Source organism: Rhinolophus hipposideros (genome assembly GCF_964194185.1).
Source record: "Rhinolophus hipposideros genome assembly, chromosome: 24".
In the NCBI taxonomy this organism is placed as follows: Eukaryota; Metazoa; Chordata; class Mammalia; order Chiroptera; family Rhinolophidae; genus Rhinolophus; species Rhinolophus hipposideros.
The window spans coordinates 9,751,087-9,768,483 of NC_138070.1; the positions used below are offsets into that span (position 1 = coordinate 9,751,087).

Here is a 17,397-nt window from a genome sequence, read left to right on the forward strand (position 1 = left end):
CAACATAATGATTCAATATTTGCATACGCTGCAAAGTGATCACCACAGTAAGTCTAGTTAACGTCCATCACCACAAATAGTTACCATTTATTTTTCTTGTAATGAGAACTTTTAAGATCCACTCACTCAGTAACTTTCAAATATATAATACAGTTTTATTAACTATAATCACCATGGTGTACATTACATCCTATGACTTATTTATTTCGTAACTGGAAGTTTGTCGTTTTTGGCCCCCTTCACCAACTTTTTATCAATTCACCCTACACACTGTAGTGAAGAATCCCCTTTCTGGCAGCATCTCACAGAAAAATGCCAGGTAACCAAGAAAGGTCAACAAGGGCGGCACTGCCTCTGCTGCGCAGAGAGCTGACGAAAACTAGGGCTCGGGCAGACGGTAAACAGCCAACCTAACGACATTAGTCAATTCAATACACATACACGTTTATTTTCTTTTTTGTTCCTTTTCTGCAGAATGTAAACTCTGTTCCGTGGCATTATTAGGGATCAAACTAAAAATGAAAAGAGTGGAATCTCGGACAGCTGAAGGTACCACGACAGTTGTTTGCTCTTTCCATCCAGCAACCAACCAAAACTATACAAGCGCAGCTGACAGTCTGCTGTCAACGACACGGATCAGGAAACGCAGCCCCTCACCAGTACTGGTAGGGCAACGGTACCACTGACCGACCTGCAGTGGGAGGCCTGCTCCTCAGGAAGCCTTGTTTCCATTTACAGCAACCCCCTAAATAAGAGGCCTACTTGTGTTTCTGAAACTGACATTTGCCTCATCTTTGGTTCTTTTAGCTCGCTTTCAGAGTTGAAAAGACAGCTTTCGTGCAAGTAATAATAAGTAAACCATTTATTTTCAAAAGTATTCTGTTTCAAGGAAAAAATAATCCTCAACTACTATACCAAGTTGTATTAGTTCTGAGTTGGTTGAAAAATAAAAACTTACTGCAACCTTCAAAAATTCTTTCCCCTGTTGTAATGCCTTAAATGGATATCAAAGAGAGTTTAATGGTTCAGAAAGAAGAAATGCTATAAACCTCTCGGGGGTCACCTGGTTGGCTACAGGTGCTCAGGATTGAAAAAGGCCACCTGATGAGCTTCAAAACAGTGCTGTTTAAACTGTGACATTCAATTAAAGCCTTTAGGGCTTGAGGCTCCAACAAAGGGAGAAAATGTGGCATCTCTGTTTCTTATAAAACATTACATGTAAATGACCAAGTCTTTGTTAATGGATAAACTAAATTACAACAGTACTGGGAGGGGAGTTGCTATTATTTCCATTTCACAGATAAGGTAACTGAGGCTAAGAGAGGCGATGGAAGCTTGCCCAAGGTCACAAAGCTGGTAAGCCGTGCGCTGCAATTCAGAGCTATATTTATCAAACTCCCTGTCATGCATTCTTAGCTGCTACGCTATTTGCCTCTAGAATTCACATTAATACAAAATTAAAACTACTCAATGTAAAATTTGTGTTGCTGGTTCCTATCACAACAATCTCCAATTAACGAATAAATTGTCATTAACTGACAAATAATTGTGGAGGAAATAAAGACATTTAAAATCTCCTCCTCCGAGAAGGTGAAGGCCGTCCACGGAGCTGCGCTTCCCTGGTTTCATCTGCTCAGTGACTACAATTTTAAAGCTTCTTTCTCTTGATTGTCCTTCAATGAACTCAGGGTTGGCAAGAAAAGTTCCACCTGCCAGAAACCTAAGTCCTCAAAGGGCATTGTGGTGCTTGACTGAGGATGAGCAGGGCTGCTTGGACTTGTCCAGTTCAATACATTAGACATTAGCGATTTTACTGTGTCATAACCCCTGTCTCTTAACATGTTAAATAAAAAGTACAATATAGTGATAAGGCATGAATCATCTAGCTTTTAAACAAAGTTAACGCGAGTTATGCCAGACCCTTTAACTCTCCAATCTTCTGTTGATCCACCTCCAATATCCCTAGGATATTTAAAGATGAAACTAGTTGTAAGCTCTGGCTTTTTCCTTAATCCTCTGGCATCAACCTGAACCTTTCTCCAAAGTCAGCCTCCTGTGGGTTCCTGCCATTCCTGTAGGCTGAGTACAGAGAAGATGGGGCTGCATAAATAAAGGCACGGTGACATGAACATGAAACGGGACAGGCGGGCTCCTTTCAGAATAATTAACCTGAAACACTGTGGTCTTCAATTAACACAAGTACTTTGCTTGTTAAATAAGCAGGGTTGTTGAACTAGCCTCTGTAAAACCACTGTTTTGGCAAAAATTAAAAAAATCTCTGGGAAGCAGCATTGCACAACCACAATGAATTATTGCTAAGAAAACAGTAACTGCACAAAACCCTTGCAACTATAATATAATAGGACTATTCCTCCGATAAAACATGTTCATCAGGAATAATAATACATTTCTTTCAAATTCCTGCCTTTTATTCAAACCAGAACAACTAGAGTCACTTTCCCATACTTCTTTCTCTTGTACCAGGGAACAAGACCATGGAGAAGGAAGGTGCATGTAGCAAAAAGATGATCATATTTCTAGAGGACTATTTTCCTGACGGCTGAGACTGTTTTAAACAACCTACTTCAAACCATCTTACCCGACTATGCTGGAAGTGAGAGCCCACGCCGATTCCAGGAGAGCCTGGGGAGGGAACTGGGGAGGAGTTGGGAGAGGAATGGAGGTTCCCAGTTATTAATATGCCAATATCATTGTCCATATCATCTGGGAATGGAAGGTCAACAAACATGTCATCTAGAGGAGAGGGGAAAAAACACAAAAATTAAAAAAAAAATAATCCACATCCCCAGCTTAACCAATCCACCGTTCTGTTGGCCTATGAGTGCTATGAGCAGGTACTGTTAATACGTTAGTATGATCTAATGCATCCATACTGAATGCAAGGTGCTGCAAATTATTCTTTCCTTTTGCACTCTAATCTCCTAATGTGAAGTATTCACAGAATGGAGAAATAAAGAACATAAAATGAAACTCCACATTCTGTGTAGCCTCCAAAGGCACATAAAAAGATGGCAAAACAGTTAAAGAAGCAACTTAATTATTAAACAAAGTTAAAATTGATACCATCCAAGAAAACAGCAGACTCCATCTATGCAGCCAATTAGCATCTAAAATACTGGAGGCTGAATTAATGCATGTTAATAGGTGTGAACTCGCCCTGAAACTGGAAGCCTGTTCCACAAGCAGATCAAAGCACCATGTTTTCATTAAGAAATCCTCTTTCAGATTATAAAAGTAAGGTATATGCACAGCAGAAAATTTGGAAAGAAAAGTACAGAAGGGGAAAACCATCACCCGTAACCCAATCACCATGAACATTTGTGCTGGGATTCTTTTTCTCTGGTTTGTTATTGCACTGTGATCATATTATATGTGGCATATATCTGTACATACAGTATGGTATATTTTTAGCCCCCCCACGTGACAGGAGTAAATGCTGGTAGCTGTTGAAAATTCTTTAAAAAGCAATGCAAATCACTGCATAACACGAGTGTTCACATTTTATAAAGAACCATTTCTTAGCAAATGCTAAGGGGAAAAAATCTATTAAGAATAACCAAATAAAAAGTTGTTATAGAACAAATTGCATTCCCAATGATTAGCTGAAGGAAGGTGCCATCTTTGCACTGCAAGCAGTCCTCACACATTACAAATCAGATCAAGAAATACTTATTAAAAGACTGACACCGATGTACAAGACACTACCAAGCAGATACTACTTTTTTGCCTTTAATGAAAAACAGGAGAAGGTTAATTACCCAAGAGAGGAAAATATTTATTTGTTCTTGGTAACAGTGCAGACAAATTAAATCTTCAACACTGACAAGATTCTCAACCTTCAAGCCCATCTTCATATTTCATGTGCAGTTTATTACAGCCCAGTGACCCCATGTGCAAGCTCTGTATCTCCCTGAAGATGCCGAGCTCTATGCATGTGTGGTCAGCCACTCACCATTGTTGGGGCTAAACCCATCTTCATTGGGGTAGTTGGCTGGGGCCACCTGGATGGTTGACGACGTTGGGAACACCAGGATGTGTGTACAGGAAGCATCTTGCGGGGTGTTGAGCTGAGACGACTGCATGTTTAACGCAGTACTTCGGCCAAAAACAGAGCCCATTGTGACAGCATCTTTAAAAAAATAATTGTATCAATCAATTCCTTTTGCGCAGCAGTGAACGACTCCAGAAATAAAATTTTTCAGAGGACCTGAGCTGCAGTGATATGAGTCTGACACAACTGCCATGATGACTATACATTTACAGCTGAGCCCGACTATTTAAATATCTTCAAGAAACTGACTCAGAGCATATAGCTATGATAACCCAAGCCTCATTTCACACTGGAAAGGTTAAGATAAAATTGGATTGAGGCTACCAAATATGTTTTAATTACTTATACAAGAAATGTTTCTAAAACTAAATCTCACACTTCCCTTCCTACTGTGGTTGGTCACAATATAAAAGTACCATTCTCCTAAGTGATACAATTCTATAGAAATGGGGCCTTCAATGAAGAGCTGTTAGAACTGCCCTTTACCGACTGCTTACGACACCCCGGATCCTGTGCTACCTCGTTTAGCCACGTCACCTCATTCAGCGTCGCAGCCACCTCGGGCCAGGGACAATGATCCCCGTTTCATGATGAGGACAAGCACAAAGCTGTGGAATTTGCCCGAGTGGTGCAGGCGACAATTCTCCTCAGGTCTAGAGAGCGGGTCAATCCAGGATATCTGTCTGTCACTGGACTGATGACAAGCAACCCCATCCTCACATCACAACACTATTTACTTTTTACAACACTATTTACTTTTTACCGGGAGCGGGTGGACAGGGTCTCCCATTTGGTCAAAGAAATATCTGGGTGGTAAAAACAGGTTTAAAAAGTATACAACTGCTTAGTTATGAAGTTATAAAATAGCTCATTTGCTGAGTTTTAAAAAATCAGTGGCCACATAGTTCTGGCTGTGTACATCCTGGCATGACTAAGAATTTACCGTGGCCAGGCACTGTGCAAATGCTTCAGCCCTACTGGCCTCGCCGTTCCTCCTCAACCAGAAGAGAGCCTCCAAATGTCCTCTTGCGAGGCTGCTAGGAGATTCTGTCAAATACCTGTCTTCAAAAGGCTCCTCAAATATGTATCATGCTAGTGTCCTCTCTGGTCATTTTTGGAGGTGATCTTCATACACTTAGAAGTTGAGGTCAGGCAACAGTAATTAGCCATGACTCTAAGAGCTCTCAGCCATATCCAGGATGTAGGCTCTCTCCCAAGCTATGGTCAACAAAGATAAAAAAAATCTCAAACCACTCCCCTTGGAAGAGAACAAATGGCCTCTTCCATTTTTGAGCCCTAAGTACAATCTTCTCTTACGATAATAAAATCATGATATATCCTACACTTGTCTGTGGACTTGTCTGAATGGGCTGCACTGGGGTAAAGGGAACTGGCCAGAAGAGATTTACCTGGCATCACTACGAAGGACCCCTGGGGCTCCATGGCAACCAGGCAGGCACTAAGGATAGAAGGAGAGTCTGCGGCAGAGATCCCACACATTCGGCACACGTCCTTGAGCCGTTTGCTGATTGTCTGGAGTGAACATTCTCCAAGGAGGATACTCCAATCTGAAATCAAATATCACAGTCATACACAGTCTTTAGAAATTCCCATTTGAGCATTTGGCCTAGTAAGTGAATTTCCAGGATTGGACCCTAAAGGGAATGTGGCTTGACACAGGTACCCTCGTTGCTACCTGACCTCTATTACACTTCAAAGAAACAAAGGCCTACTATGTGTAGACTAAAGGCACGTCTGAAATGACCTGGGAGAGTCCACACAGACCCAGGCAGGTTTAGGCACTTGAGATGATTTTTGATGATGCCGCCACAGTCTGTTTCACCCTTTCTCCTCCTCCTCTGGGTCTGGTTCTTTCACAGCCCCTATGGGCACTTTTCTTTAGAAGAAAGCACAGTTCGGAGTAAACCTGAGTGTTGTTTACTGTTGTAGGTTGGCTGTTTCCAGGAAGGGAAGCAGTAGCAGAAACAAAGGGGCATCATTCTCAGAACACTCTAAGATGCTTATAACAATGGGTGACAGTAAAGTGCTTCCAATGACGCCACATTAATCAGGCAGATTAAAAAGTCGGCACAAATTATCTTTCTAATACCTGTTTCTTGCCTCTAAACAAAGGCCCCGTATACGCTCAGGATGCTGCTGAGGGGTATGTACTCTGGGAAGCGGAAAGTACTCGGTCCTCTCGTCACCTCCCCGACACATAGGAGGCGTGTCACTTTGTGGCCGGAGCAGCTGCTGTTCTGCCACATCCCACTACACTAATGAGATGCCCCTGCACTGGAGGCTTCCTTCTCTACCTCTATGTAGGTTTTTCACACATGTTCTCAGCCCTTAAAGAGCAGGTGAAAGGAAAAGTTTTTTCATATTTCATATTCCTAATGAACTTCGAATTGAAGTGGCTGAAATAAAAGTGGGCAGAAACACGAAGAATATATTAAAAAAAAACAGAAAAATCAAACAGATGTGAGTTCTGAATTTAAAACTAAATAAGAAGGAAAAGGAGATCTGAGTATTTTTATCACAGACACTCTGGTGATGAAGAGCAGAAATTCACAAAGCTGACTCTGAAACCTCTGGGCTCCTATCTGGTACTGTCCCACAGAAACGCAGGGTGTGCAGACCTCAGCTCCCCAAAGGAAAGAACAGGACATTGGTAAACTGATTCCCTGTACACTAGGCTCTTTACATTTTCAATCCTTGAAAGTACATTTTCTCCCAATCTTTTGACAGAGTCCTCAGTCACACAACTCTTTTCCTCTAAGAGATAAGAAGTGTGCTCCTTCTAAAAAATAAGGAAAGGTGATGGTCTTAATAATTTTCCAAAACACCAAGTGACTAGACTACTAAACTATGGTTTTATCCCCTCGTCTCTTTCTCTATTATATTCTAACTTTTCCCCAGGGTTAAGAATAGCTCAAAACCTTTAAGAAATAAGATTGATGAAAAGGCATACTAAGAGAGAAGATATGAATTTGGAAAGAAATGAAATGATGAATCCCCCAATGTATTAGACCTCCAGGCTACTGATGTAAGATTCATTATAAGTGTGATATACTTTTAAAAAATGAAAAGGGTAATATTTTCTATTGGTCTACAATATAATTTATTACTAGAAAAAGTTTGTGTACAATAGATTCCTAAGAGAACTTGTTTAACACATATTATGTAATACTTGTATAAACTGCTGTTAAACTCTAATAATTAACTCATTCAGGCACTTGCTACAATGCAAGTTATATCTGTACCAAAGATTTTATTTCAGGGGTTCTACATATACCTGATATAAATTTCATGTAAAGAAATAATATGTGCACGCTAAATGCAAGGGTCAGCAAACTATGGTCTGCAGGCCAATTGCTGCCTGTCACCTGTGTTTGTAAATAAAGTTTTATTAGAACACAGTCACACCCATTCACTGAGGTATTGTCCATGGCTGCTTTGAAGTTATAAGGGCAGAACTGAGTAGTTCTAATAGTGACTAGCTAGCTTGCAAAGTTGAAAATATTTACTATCTGGCCCTTTACAAAGGAAGTTTGCTGACTCTGCTCTAATATACTTGTATGCACAAAATCACCAAGCTCATTTGTGACATATATTTTGCTGTTGTGCAGACCTGAGAAAACAATTTCTCCCATCTATATGCATATATTGAACTTTTTATAAATGTTTGATTAATAAGGCTTTAAAAATAATCTAGGCTATTAAAAAATAATCTATTGCTCATGTAAAACTAGCTACACTGGGACAGTAAATGAGCTGGGCTGAATGGTAGGCGGGGCAGCAGCTGGTGGTCAGCTGTGTTATGTTGGTTTCCTTTGGTGCTTTGTGACTGCTGTATTTATGAAAAGGAATATAAGCAGTTGGTAAATAGATATATCTGGGGAGGCAACTTAAAACAGTTTGCTCCCTTAAGCTTCCAGACTGAAGAATATCCCAGTGGCAATGTGAATAAAGACTATTCCAATTTGCAACTACCTGTTCTTGTAAATCAGGATCCCTTGCTATTGTGCCATCAAAGCATAATCAAGAAATACAAAACTCACCACCATCACCACCAAAAAATAAACAAAAGCATGAAAGACACTGAAGGCTGTTCTTATGGCTTCTACTATCATTGATAATCTCTGACATAAAATTTTCATGGTAAAACTGATTTCTTCTTCTCTCTGACCCAATATATAAATAAACCTTAGAAAAATCTAATTCACTGAGTATCACTTTTATATTAACAGAATATTCTTTATTCTACACACTGGGGTTCACTATTGAAAATTTTCATTGGGTAAATAAATGCTTTTGCTGCTAACAAAAAGTTTAAAAACCACTGGTTTCCTGTATATTTAAAAGAATGAGAAAATATTATCTTCTTTATTCATACTGTCAACTGTACAATTTTCTCCCTCAGTTCAGTGAATGACATTAGCTCAGTCCCTGTCCTGTGTTTCTGGCTATTTGCTCCAGGAATTCTCACCTTTAAGCTCCCCGTGGCCAAGACGCCCAAGTCGCCCGATTACGACTCTCCAGGGCAGAGATGTCATTTGGACAATACCTATGCACCATTCCCACAGCTTCTGCAGTCCAATTTTACGTGCAGATACTTTACTCCTCCGTGATCTGAAAAGGAAAGGAATGGGGAAGAGGTCCCCGAATGAATCCAAGGTATGGCTTAGACAAACCGAGAAACCCCAGACACCACCCACACAGTACCCACTGTATTTAGGCAGGGAACTTAGAAAGACTCCTATCTAAGGAAAGGCACAGTATTGACATAGTTCCACCGTAACGCTGGGGCTCCTCACCTGTTTGGTAGAGCAATATTTACAATACAGGTTTCCAGCAACTCCCCGTGGAGATCCGTGCAGGACGCCAAAAGCCAGCGCTGGTCATGAGACAGACAGTAGCCCACGAAGAGCACATTGTACTTCTGGCTCGCCTCGCCAAACGTCTCGCCCAGCTCTGTCTGCTTGTCTTTGATTGGGGCCAATATAAAAGGAGGGGAGTAAAGCTGGATTGGGCTGGGCCGCTGAAATCAAAATCAAAATCAGTATCAACACAAATCAGTATTAATGCTTGCAACAAAGCCCAGAACAGCACTGAGTGAACCCAACACGGAATAATGACAATAGATTGCCCCCGGCCAGCACACTATATCTGTATTTATCTATATCTACATTTGTATCTGTATCTATACACACATCCATCTATAGCTATATCTACATACAGCAATGATAACACAAATAACAAAAATATTATTTAAATGATATAAGCTAAATCAACCCAGTATTTCCTTATTAACAGAAATTACTGTTTTAGAAAGTAAATTGGCCCAACTTCATTAGTCATTAGAAAAGTGGAAATTAAAACCACTATGAGAAACCACTACACACCCACCAGAATGTCTAAAATAGACAGAAAACACCAGTACTGATGAGAATGTGGAGCAACCAGAACTTTCGTACAATGCTGGTGATACACTCCCTTTGGAAAAGTATTTGATGACATCTGCTATCGCTGAACAAACACAAACCCTATGACCCAATGAAACACATATAGTATATGTTTACCAAAGGACAAGGAGAATAATGTATACAGTGGCATTCATCATATTAGCTCTACACAGAAGGAATCTGAAAACCCACCAAGAAAGATGGATGACACACTGTGATATAGTTGCACAACCAGAATATTAAACAGCAAAGAGAATGAAAAAACTACCACTACAAGCAACAAAATGGATGAATCTCTACAATGGGTAAAAGAAGCCAGACTCAAAAGATTACAAATTATATGATTCAATGTATATAAAAGTAAAAAAACAGGCAAAACTATGTTGTTATAAGTCAGAATAGCGATTCCCCTGGAGCAACCAGAAGGGACTGGGAGGGAGAGGTTTCTGGATGCTTGTTATGTGTTGTTTCTTGTGCTTGTTACATAATATTTTTACTTAGTGAAAATTCATCAAGCAGTAGATTTATGATAGAGGACTTTTCAGTTTGTATATTATACTTTAGTGTGTGTCACATAAGAAATCAAAACATTAACTGTTACCGAAGACAAGTGTTTTAAATAAACTGTGACAAAATTTAATTGTCGCCTTTGCTTACAGCTATTATACATATTTTAATATTTAATAAACTACAGCAGGGCTCAGCAAACATCTATAAAAGACCAGATAATAAATATTTTAGGCTTTATGAGTCTCTGTCACATAATCTTCTCTTTTTAAAAATGTAATCATCATTCTTCTCTAGTTGGTCCGACAACTACAGGCTACAGGCCGGGTGCCGCCCCACGTCACCGATGCTGACCCCTGCACTGTAGCAAAAGAAATAATATGTAGCAAAAGAATAATATGTAGCAAAAGAAATAATAATTATGGAATCAGAATATTTTAGAGCTAAAAGAAACCTTGGAAATAATTTAATCCAATTCCTTCATTTTGGGGATCCAAAATACAAGGGATCCTAGAGATATTCAACCACTTGCCCCAAGATTCAGAGCTAACAGTATCAACGATCCATTCATTCTGCACAGCCCAGAAATTCTACTCGTAGGTATTCACCAAGAGATCTGAAAACACAAGTCCATACAAAACCATGGACACAAATGTTCATAGCAGTATTATTCACAACAGCCAAAACATGGAAAAATCCAAATGTCCACCCACTAATAAATGAACAAAAATGTGGTACATTCATATACCATAATAATGGAACATTATTTAGCCATAAAAGAGAAATGAAGTCCTGACACCTGCTATGATGCTGATGAACCCCAAACATATTATGCTAAATGAAAAAAGCCAGATACGAAAGATCACACATTGTATGATTATATAAACGCTCCAGAGCAGGCAACCCCAGAGAGGCAGGAAGTAGATTAGTGGTTGCCAGGAGCTGCGAGAAGGGGAAAATGAGTGATTGCTAACAGGTATAAAGTTTCTTTCTGGATTGATTAAATGTTCTGAAGTTAGATAGCAGTGATAGCTGTACAACTCTGTGAATAAACTAAAAACCATCGAACCATACAATTTTTTAAAAGAATAAATTTTATGATATGTGAATTATGTCTCAATAAATCTTTTTTTTTTTAAAAGAATCCAGTTGAGGTTGCCTAAAAAGTTTTGTGTGAAACAAAAGGTTAAATGTCAAATATTTTAGATGCAATAGATAGCCTGTGATAAAACACTAGGTTAAAACATTATTCCCAAACCCTATTTTTGAGATGCTAGATATTCTATGAAAAATAAAAAGTGATACTAGTAATAGGATTTCTTCTAAATTTTCCATGATACTGTAAATTCTTACAGGGGAAATGTACCACTGTAGAGAATTAGAATTCCTAGAAGCAAGGGCTGAGCAGTGGGGTTCACACTGCGTCCCCATCACCTAATACGGTACCTGGCGCATGACAATGCTCAGCTACATAGACTGAATCGCAGTGTGATATTCTAGCTGCAGATGGAGGAAGAGGCAGCATTTAGCAGCCATGCATTACATTCATGCAAGTAACAATTTATAAACCTCAGGAAATATTTGTAACATTTGATTATTTTGTTTTCAATAAAGTCAAAGGATTTCCCCTCTTCCTGTTCCAAAGCAAAAGGGACAAGAAGCATATTTTTGCCATTTATATTTAATCTAAGCCTCACTTTATCTCCTGATCTCCCGATGGTGTTCTGCCAGTGTTATAATCTTTTAAAAGGTTACATAATGCCTTGGTGTATCTTAATAGTAAGTAGTCAGCCTTACTGTCCTCTATGAAAATGCAGAAGATTATCAGTTACCATTTGAAATTGTGATAACTTCTTACCAAAGCATAAGAAATGACTGGATCTGAACTGCAGAATAACCACAAGAAGTAAAAAACTAAAACATTCCAAGTTTATAGGCAATAACTCATAATTTCTGGAGATAAAACAAACAAGTAGAAACAAATTTATTTTAATTCTAGAAAAAGCTAATAAATAAACTGCTCACAAAAGTGAAAAATACAAACCCAAAAAAATAAATTAACCTAAAACTGCCAAAGACAGAAATTTTATAATAAGCCCAAATGAAGGTAGGTTGTCAGTTACGTGGCTTCCCCTCCGGGGACCAGGCTGACCTGAACCAAGTTACAACAAATGCAGTAATATCCATAGTTGCGTCATTTTTTCACTTCTAGGCTTTTACTTACAGGAGAGGTAAGCATTTTACATTTTTATAGAGTTTTCCAGAAAAACTTACATAACCCACTAAACTCAGCAGTTTTTGGTGCTTTTAAGTTCTCTTATGAAGTATTATTTCCTGGCTTTTATTAATGGGTAATCTTCCATTCAAGAAAGTTGTGGGAACTGATTTTTAAAGAAAGGCTTTGAACCTTCTAACATTGTCCTGTATGTCTGTTTTCAGGATAAGGTGATTAGTAAAACAAAAGAAGTGTACAACTTTTGTTTAAAATGCATTTGGCTCTGGCATTTTAAACTTTCCCTTGAGATGCATAACTGTGGGAAACAGGTTTAAGAAGATGGAGAGAAAACGCATTCACTTACATACACAAGCCCTGAGACAAGAGGAGGAGAAAGCAACTCTTGTAAGAACATGCATCAGAAAATGAGGGGCCCTTGCAGAATGAACACACAACTGCTGCACCGAGAGAAAAGAACTGGGGAGAGTAGGGAGTTGGTGATTTAAGACACAGATCAGCTCCAAAAAACAAAGAACAAAATAAATGTCAGAAAGTCGAACACTGATAAGTAAAAGTGGTTAAGTATATTGTTGCCTTAGGGTCCTACATCAAAAAATAGCAAGAGTTTGCTTGCCTCTTTTCTCAAAAAGTTTTACAAGTTCAGAGAAGTATTTCCTCTATTTTAACTTAAGGATTAAAGAAACCTGCCACTCTTAGAGAAAGGTACAAGAGCAACCAAGTAACCAACTCCCCTGTCTTGCATCTTCAGTATAAAAGTCCTCTTTTTGCAAATTTCTGTCCTGCTACTACGTACCTCTGGGTTCTTGAGGGTCATCTCAATGCTGGCGGCAGGCCCAAATCCTGTGAGGGATTTAATGTGGGTCTGTGTAGGCAGAGGTCGCCTGCACTGGCAGTACACTGAAAATGCCATGGACTTCAAGTATTGAATGTAGAAAACTTGTTCATCCTTCATTGTCTGCAGCATGTACTGGCAAGGCACAATCTACAGACACAAATACAAACACAACTAGACACTGAGGTCTACTATGCTGACAAGAAAGTTTGAAAATGGAACGGCATGAATTCTAACTTGAATGGGGGACAGGGAACTTTAGCTTTTAAATTAAAGAAACATAAATATAATTCAATCTTAATTCCTTCCAGTGACATAAAATCCTACATTCCGAATGTACACCAGCAATTTAAAAAGATGTGTTTTGTTGGTCAAGGTGGGGGTAAATTTTCAATTTAATTTAAGGTTGTGATGCCCCCGAATTTACAAACTTTCTTCTTAACATGTGTCTCATTTTTACTATATACAGAGGGTGCCAAAAAATGCACACACACTTTAAGGAAAAAACTGTATTAAAACTGTAATACTCAATATATACTGATAACAAAAGATGAATACAAGTCATGTGTATGCATTCTTTTGGTATATATACATACATGCACGGCATCTTTGGAATTATTGTCTAATCATTTGAGACAAATTTCAAAACAATGAAAAACTATCAACAACGTATTCTGATAACTTTAATTTCAATCTTTTAATTCTATAAAATAGCTTTAGTTAAAGTAACAGAAAATTTCACTTTTACTTTAAAATAAAACAAAACCCAAACAACCGAGGCATTGTTTTTCACCTATTAAATTACAAACATTTTTAAAAATTATTACACTGTAAAGCTGGCAAGGGTGCAGTGAAAATGGGTGTTCTCATTCACTGCTGAAAGAACTGTAAATAAGCATAACTTTTTTGGAAAGGAATTTGCCAATATTTATCAGTATCTATATCTAAGAATCCACTTTAAGAATTGACCTGAAATGTGACAAAAAGAGATTATACATAAAGCTGTTTGTTATGGCGTTATTTGTAACAGTGAAAAAGTGGAAGCAAATTAAATGTCTAACTGTGTATAGGCATGGTTAAATGTAGAAGATATGTAGTCATTAACAACATTGCTTGTGACATTTCAAAAAACATGGAAAAGTATTTATGAGTAATATTAAGTACAAAAAGACTATAGTTATATTAAAACTGTGTAAACATACAGAAAAAAGGTTAGAAATATATCACAATGGTAATGATGGCTGAATCAAAAAAAATATGAATATTTTTTCTTTTGTATTTTCATGTACTTCCAATATTTAAAAATCATGAACTTGTAAAGTAAAATCATTTACTTTCATAAAAACAACAGCGACAAGAGTAAAAACTAAACTTGCAAATAGTTACCTGGAGAATGAAAGAATTTCTCATATGCTCAGGTAAGTTATCCAGCATCTCTGTGTAGCAGCGCATCAAACTCAACAGCCAAAAGTTTCCGGAAGTGGAGTCTTCCTCTGCAGTGTAGGTGAAGGGGTCCACCATGTAAATGACAACCGCTGGAGGGTAGGCCTGGCTGTCTGCGGAGTCGGGCTCCGTGGGAATTCCTATTCTCTCCCTTTCCGTAACACTGCAGAGAGAGTCACTTATATGAGATGCACAAAATAAACATAAACTGTGTAAACGAAAATCAATTCTAACCACAGTGACTCCCTGGACAAAGGTCACAATGTAACATTGCCATGTATCATATTATCAGAAGGAAGGCAAACCAAGCCAGCTAGCACCAAGACAGATGTAAAATGAGAGTGTGCTCCTCTAAAACGGGACTCTCTTTTCCAAATCCCCTTTGTCCCTAGGGCTATAGTCTACAAAGACGTTTTACCATATTATTATGTTAACAGTAGTAGCTAACTAATATCCACATAGTATATTCATGTAATAATAACAGTAGCATTAGTATTATTAGTAGTAGCTTACTATTACACTAATACGTTTAAGAGTAAGTTAAGCTTATAAGAGGTTTTAAGAAGTCTCAGATTTCTTCACACGGAAGCTACTGACTGACAGCTGTTACTTCCCTGGATGTAGGGCCTCGTGAGGCTCGGGGGGACAGGTGTGCAGAAGAAGAGTAGATGAGGGGGCCAAGCAGGTGAGGCACGTACCTTTCTTGTCCGTCCTGCGGGGGCTGAGGGTTGCTCTGCCCGGGCTCCGGGTCTCCACCGCAGCCGGTGCTCGCTTGCATCCTGTCAGCAGAACTGGCCCCCGCGCTGGGGTTCTGCCCTCCGACACTACCAGTGAATCCTGACGAAGAGGTAGTGCTCATCTGGTTGACGACGGGAGCAGAGGCAGATGATGACACGGGTGGCACCGAGGAACCAGAAGAGGAACTGCTGGCTGCAGGGTTCGCAGAACTCCCATTGGAGGTGGGATTAAATGCACCGCCAGCAGAGGGCGCTGCTGATCCTGAATTTGAAGCTAACGGCCCGGCATTCCCAGGAGGAGCTTGTCCCTGTGCTGCTGCTGGTGGGGTCTGGTACTTAGGTGGTATCAGCAGGCCGCTGTCGAGCTGCAGAGTGGCTAGGTAAGGTGCTGAAAGAAGACATGCAGACAGGTGACGCTAGTGACATTCTGCAGTGTCAGACAACCAGAAATTAAGAGGGGTCACTTTTTTTAAAATTTTGCTTTCGGGCTGCAATACTCTGGTGTGACACCCCAAATGCTATCTCCACACTTGAACATATGCTTATCTATCCTGTAAACACAGAAATGAACATGGAACTAACGATTTATTATAAATTCTGGAGAAAAACTGAATTTGAAAAGAAAGAAAATTAATCCTTTGCAATATTTTCCTTTCAGACTGATTCAATATGCCCTCACTGACAAATGGGAGGCCACATAAGTTAGTCTCCAGCCATCAGGGAATACTATGCTCCTATGACTATATAGCTGCACAAACTTCTTAGATTCTCTTGGGAATCTGGGTTAAAATTATGCCGTTAATACCAAGCCATGCTACTAAGGTTTCAAAATGTGGAATGAATTAGACACGACTTCTTTAGGCAACTTTAAATAGCTTTTAAGAAACATACGTGCACATGAAAAGTAGCATTTACCTAGAATGCAAAAATTAACTCTAAATATAGTAATGGGACGCCAACATTACCTGAGACAAAAGAGGCCTAATGCTGTTTGTACCTTAACAGGACAGAGGGGAAGAGCAATCTGCTAGTTTGCCTCTCTAATTATATTTGCCAGACGAATTCCCACTTACCTAGGTGATGGCGGCAAACTTGCGCATAAAGTTTGAGTCTGGAATGATTGTCATTCTCCTCACTGCTCCATGGCTGGTTAAACCACTCGCTCACGAGCTCATCGGTCAGCTTCTGTGCCACGGTCTTCCCCACGCGCATGATCCCATCACGGAGCACTTTGCAGATGGGCTTGTGCTGCCCAAGCCTACACATCTGATGCCACAAACAAGGGGGTTATTTGCGACAGGAACCACGGCTCCATGCAGCACACTTCCTTAGCAAGGGAGCTTTGTCAGCATCCACGTGGAAGCATTTTCCTTTTACCGTTACCACATGCAACCAAGTCAACATGAGAAGCTGGTCCTTCCTGGTAACTAATTATTGAGTACCCTGAAACCACTATCTGGCTCTCCAAAACATGGACTAGCGCCTCTAGAGAAAAAGAAATGTTTCTTCTGAAGAAAAAGAAATGTTTCTGCATGGAGCCCATTTCTCCTGCACGAGGGATTGCTGAGCACCACCGGATGGCTAACGGTCAAATAAAGAACTAACCAGATTCCTGCTTACGAAGGCTGACTGAGACACGTGTCCACTAAAACCTCTCAAGTAATCCCTACTCATAATGTTTTCCCATAAGATAACGTTAAAATTTTATGGGCCATCTGTTAGATTGTTACAGACATTTGGAGATCAGCAACAGCAGAGGCCACTGAAGGGCTGGCTATGCCGATGACTTTTTTAAAGTAAACAGTTGTTTCAGCACAATGAGATTCTGTGATTAATCTCCAGGACACTAAGTGGGTGCTTATGGCAGAGAATTAATGTAATATAAAGTAAAGCAAAGTAAGCTACTTAACTACCTGTTCACCAGCAGGAGAGCCGTATTATTATCCCTTCCTAGAGTTGATGAAATGAAGGCTTACCAAGCCCCATGCAATTCTCCAGCGCACACTCTTCTTAAGCAGGTAGGCATTACTGCCAAACGAGCAATCCTAGTGAAGTCATTAAGATCTAAAGAGATCCACAGGCCTTTTATGTTTTGTAACTTATGC

General features: G+C 39.5%; 1 protein-coding gene across 2 annotated transcripts in view; it reads right to left on the bottom strand.

The window, feature by feature from the left end:
* Positions 1–17,397, bottom strand: part of MED13L (mediator complex subunit 13L) — a 274,693-nt gene that overhangs the window by 6,359 nt on the left and 250,937 nt on the right. For both annotated transcript variants that reach the window (XM_081037745.1, XM_081037744.1), the window contains exons 20-28: positions 16,366–16,558; positions 15,254–15,680; positions 14,499–14,718; positions 13,074–13,262; positions 8,890–9,113; positions 8,562–8,704; positions 5,482–5,640; positions 3,974–4,150; positions 2,600–2,754 (exon numbers count right to left, since the gene is read on the bottom strand). In XM_081037745.1, the coding sequence (XP_080893871.1) occupies positions 2,600–2,754; positions 3,974–4,150; positions 5,482–5,640; positions 8,562–8,704; positions 8,890–9,113; positions 13,074–13,262; positions 14,499–14,718; positions 15,254–15,680; positions 16,366–16,558 (1,887 nt within the window). The remainder of the gene's footprint in view (positions 1–2,599; positions 2,755–3,973; positions 4,151–5,481; positions 5,641–8,561; positions 8,705–8,889; positions 9,114–13,073; positions 13,263–14,498; positions 14,719–15,253; positions 15,681–16,365; positions 16,559–17,397) is intronic.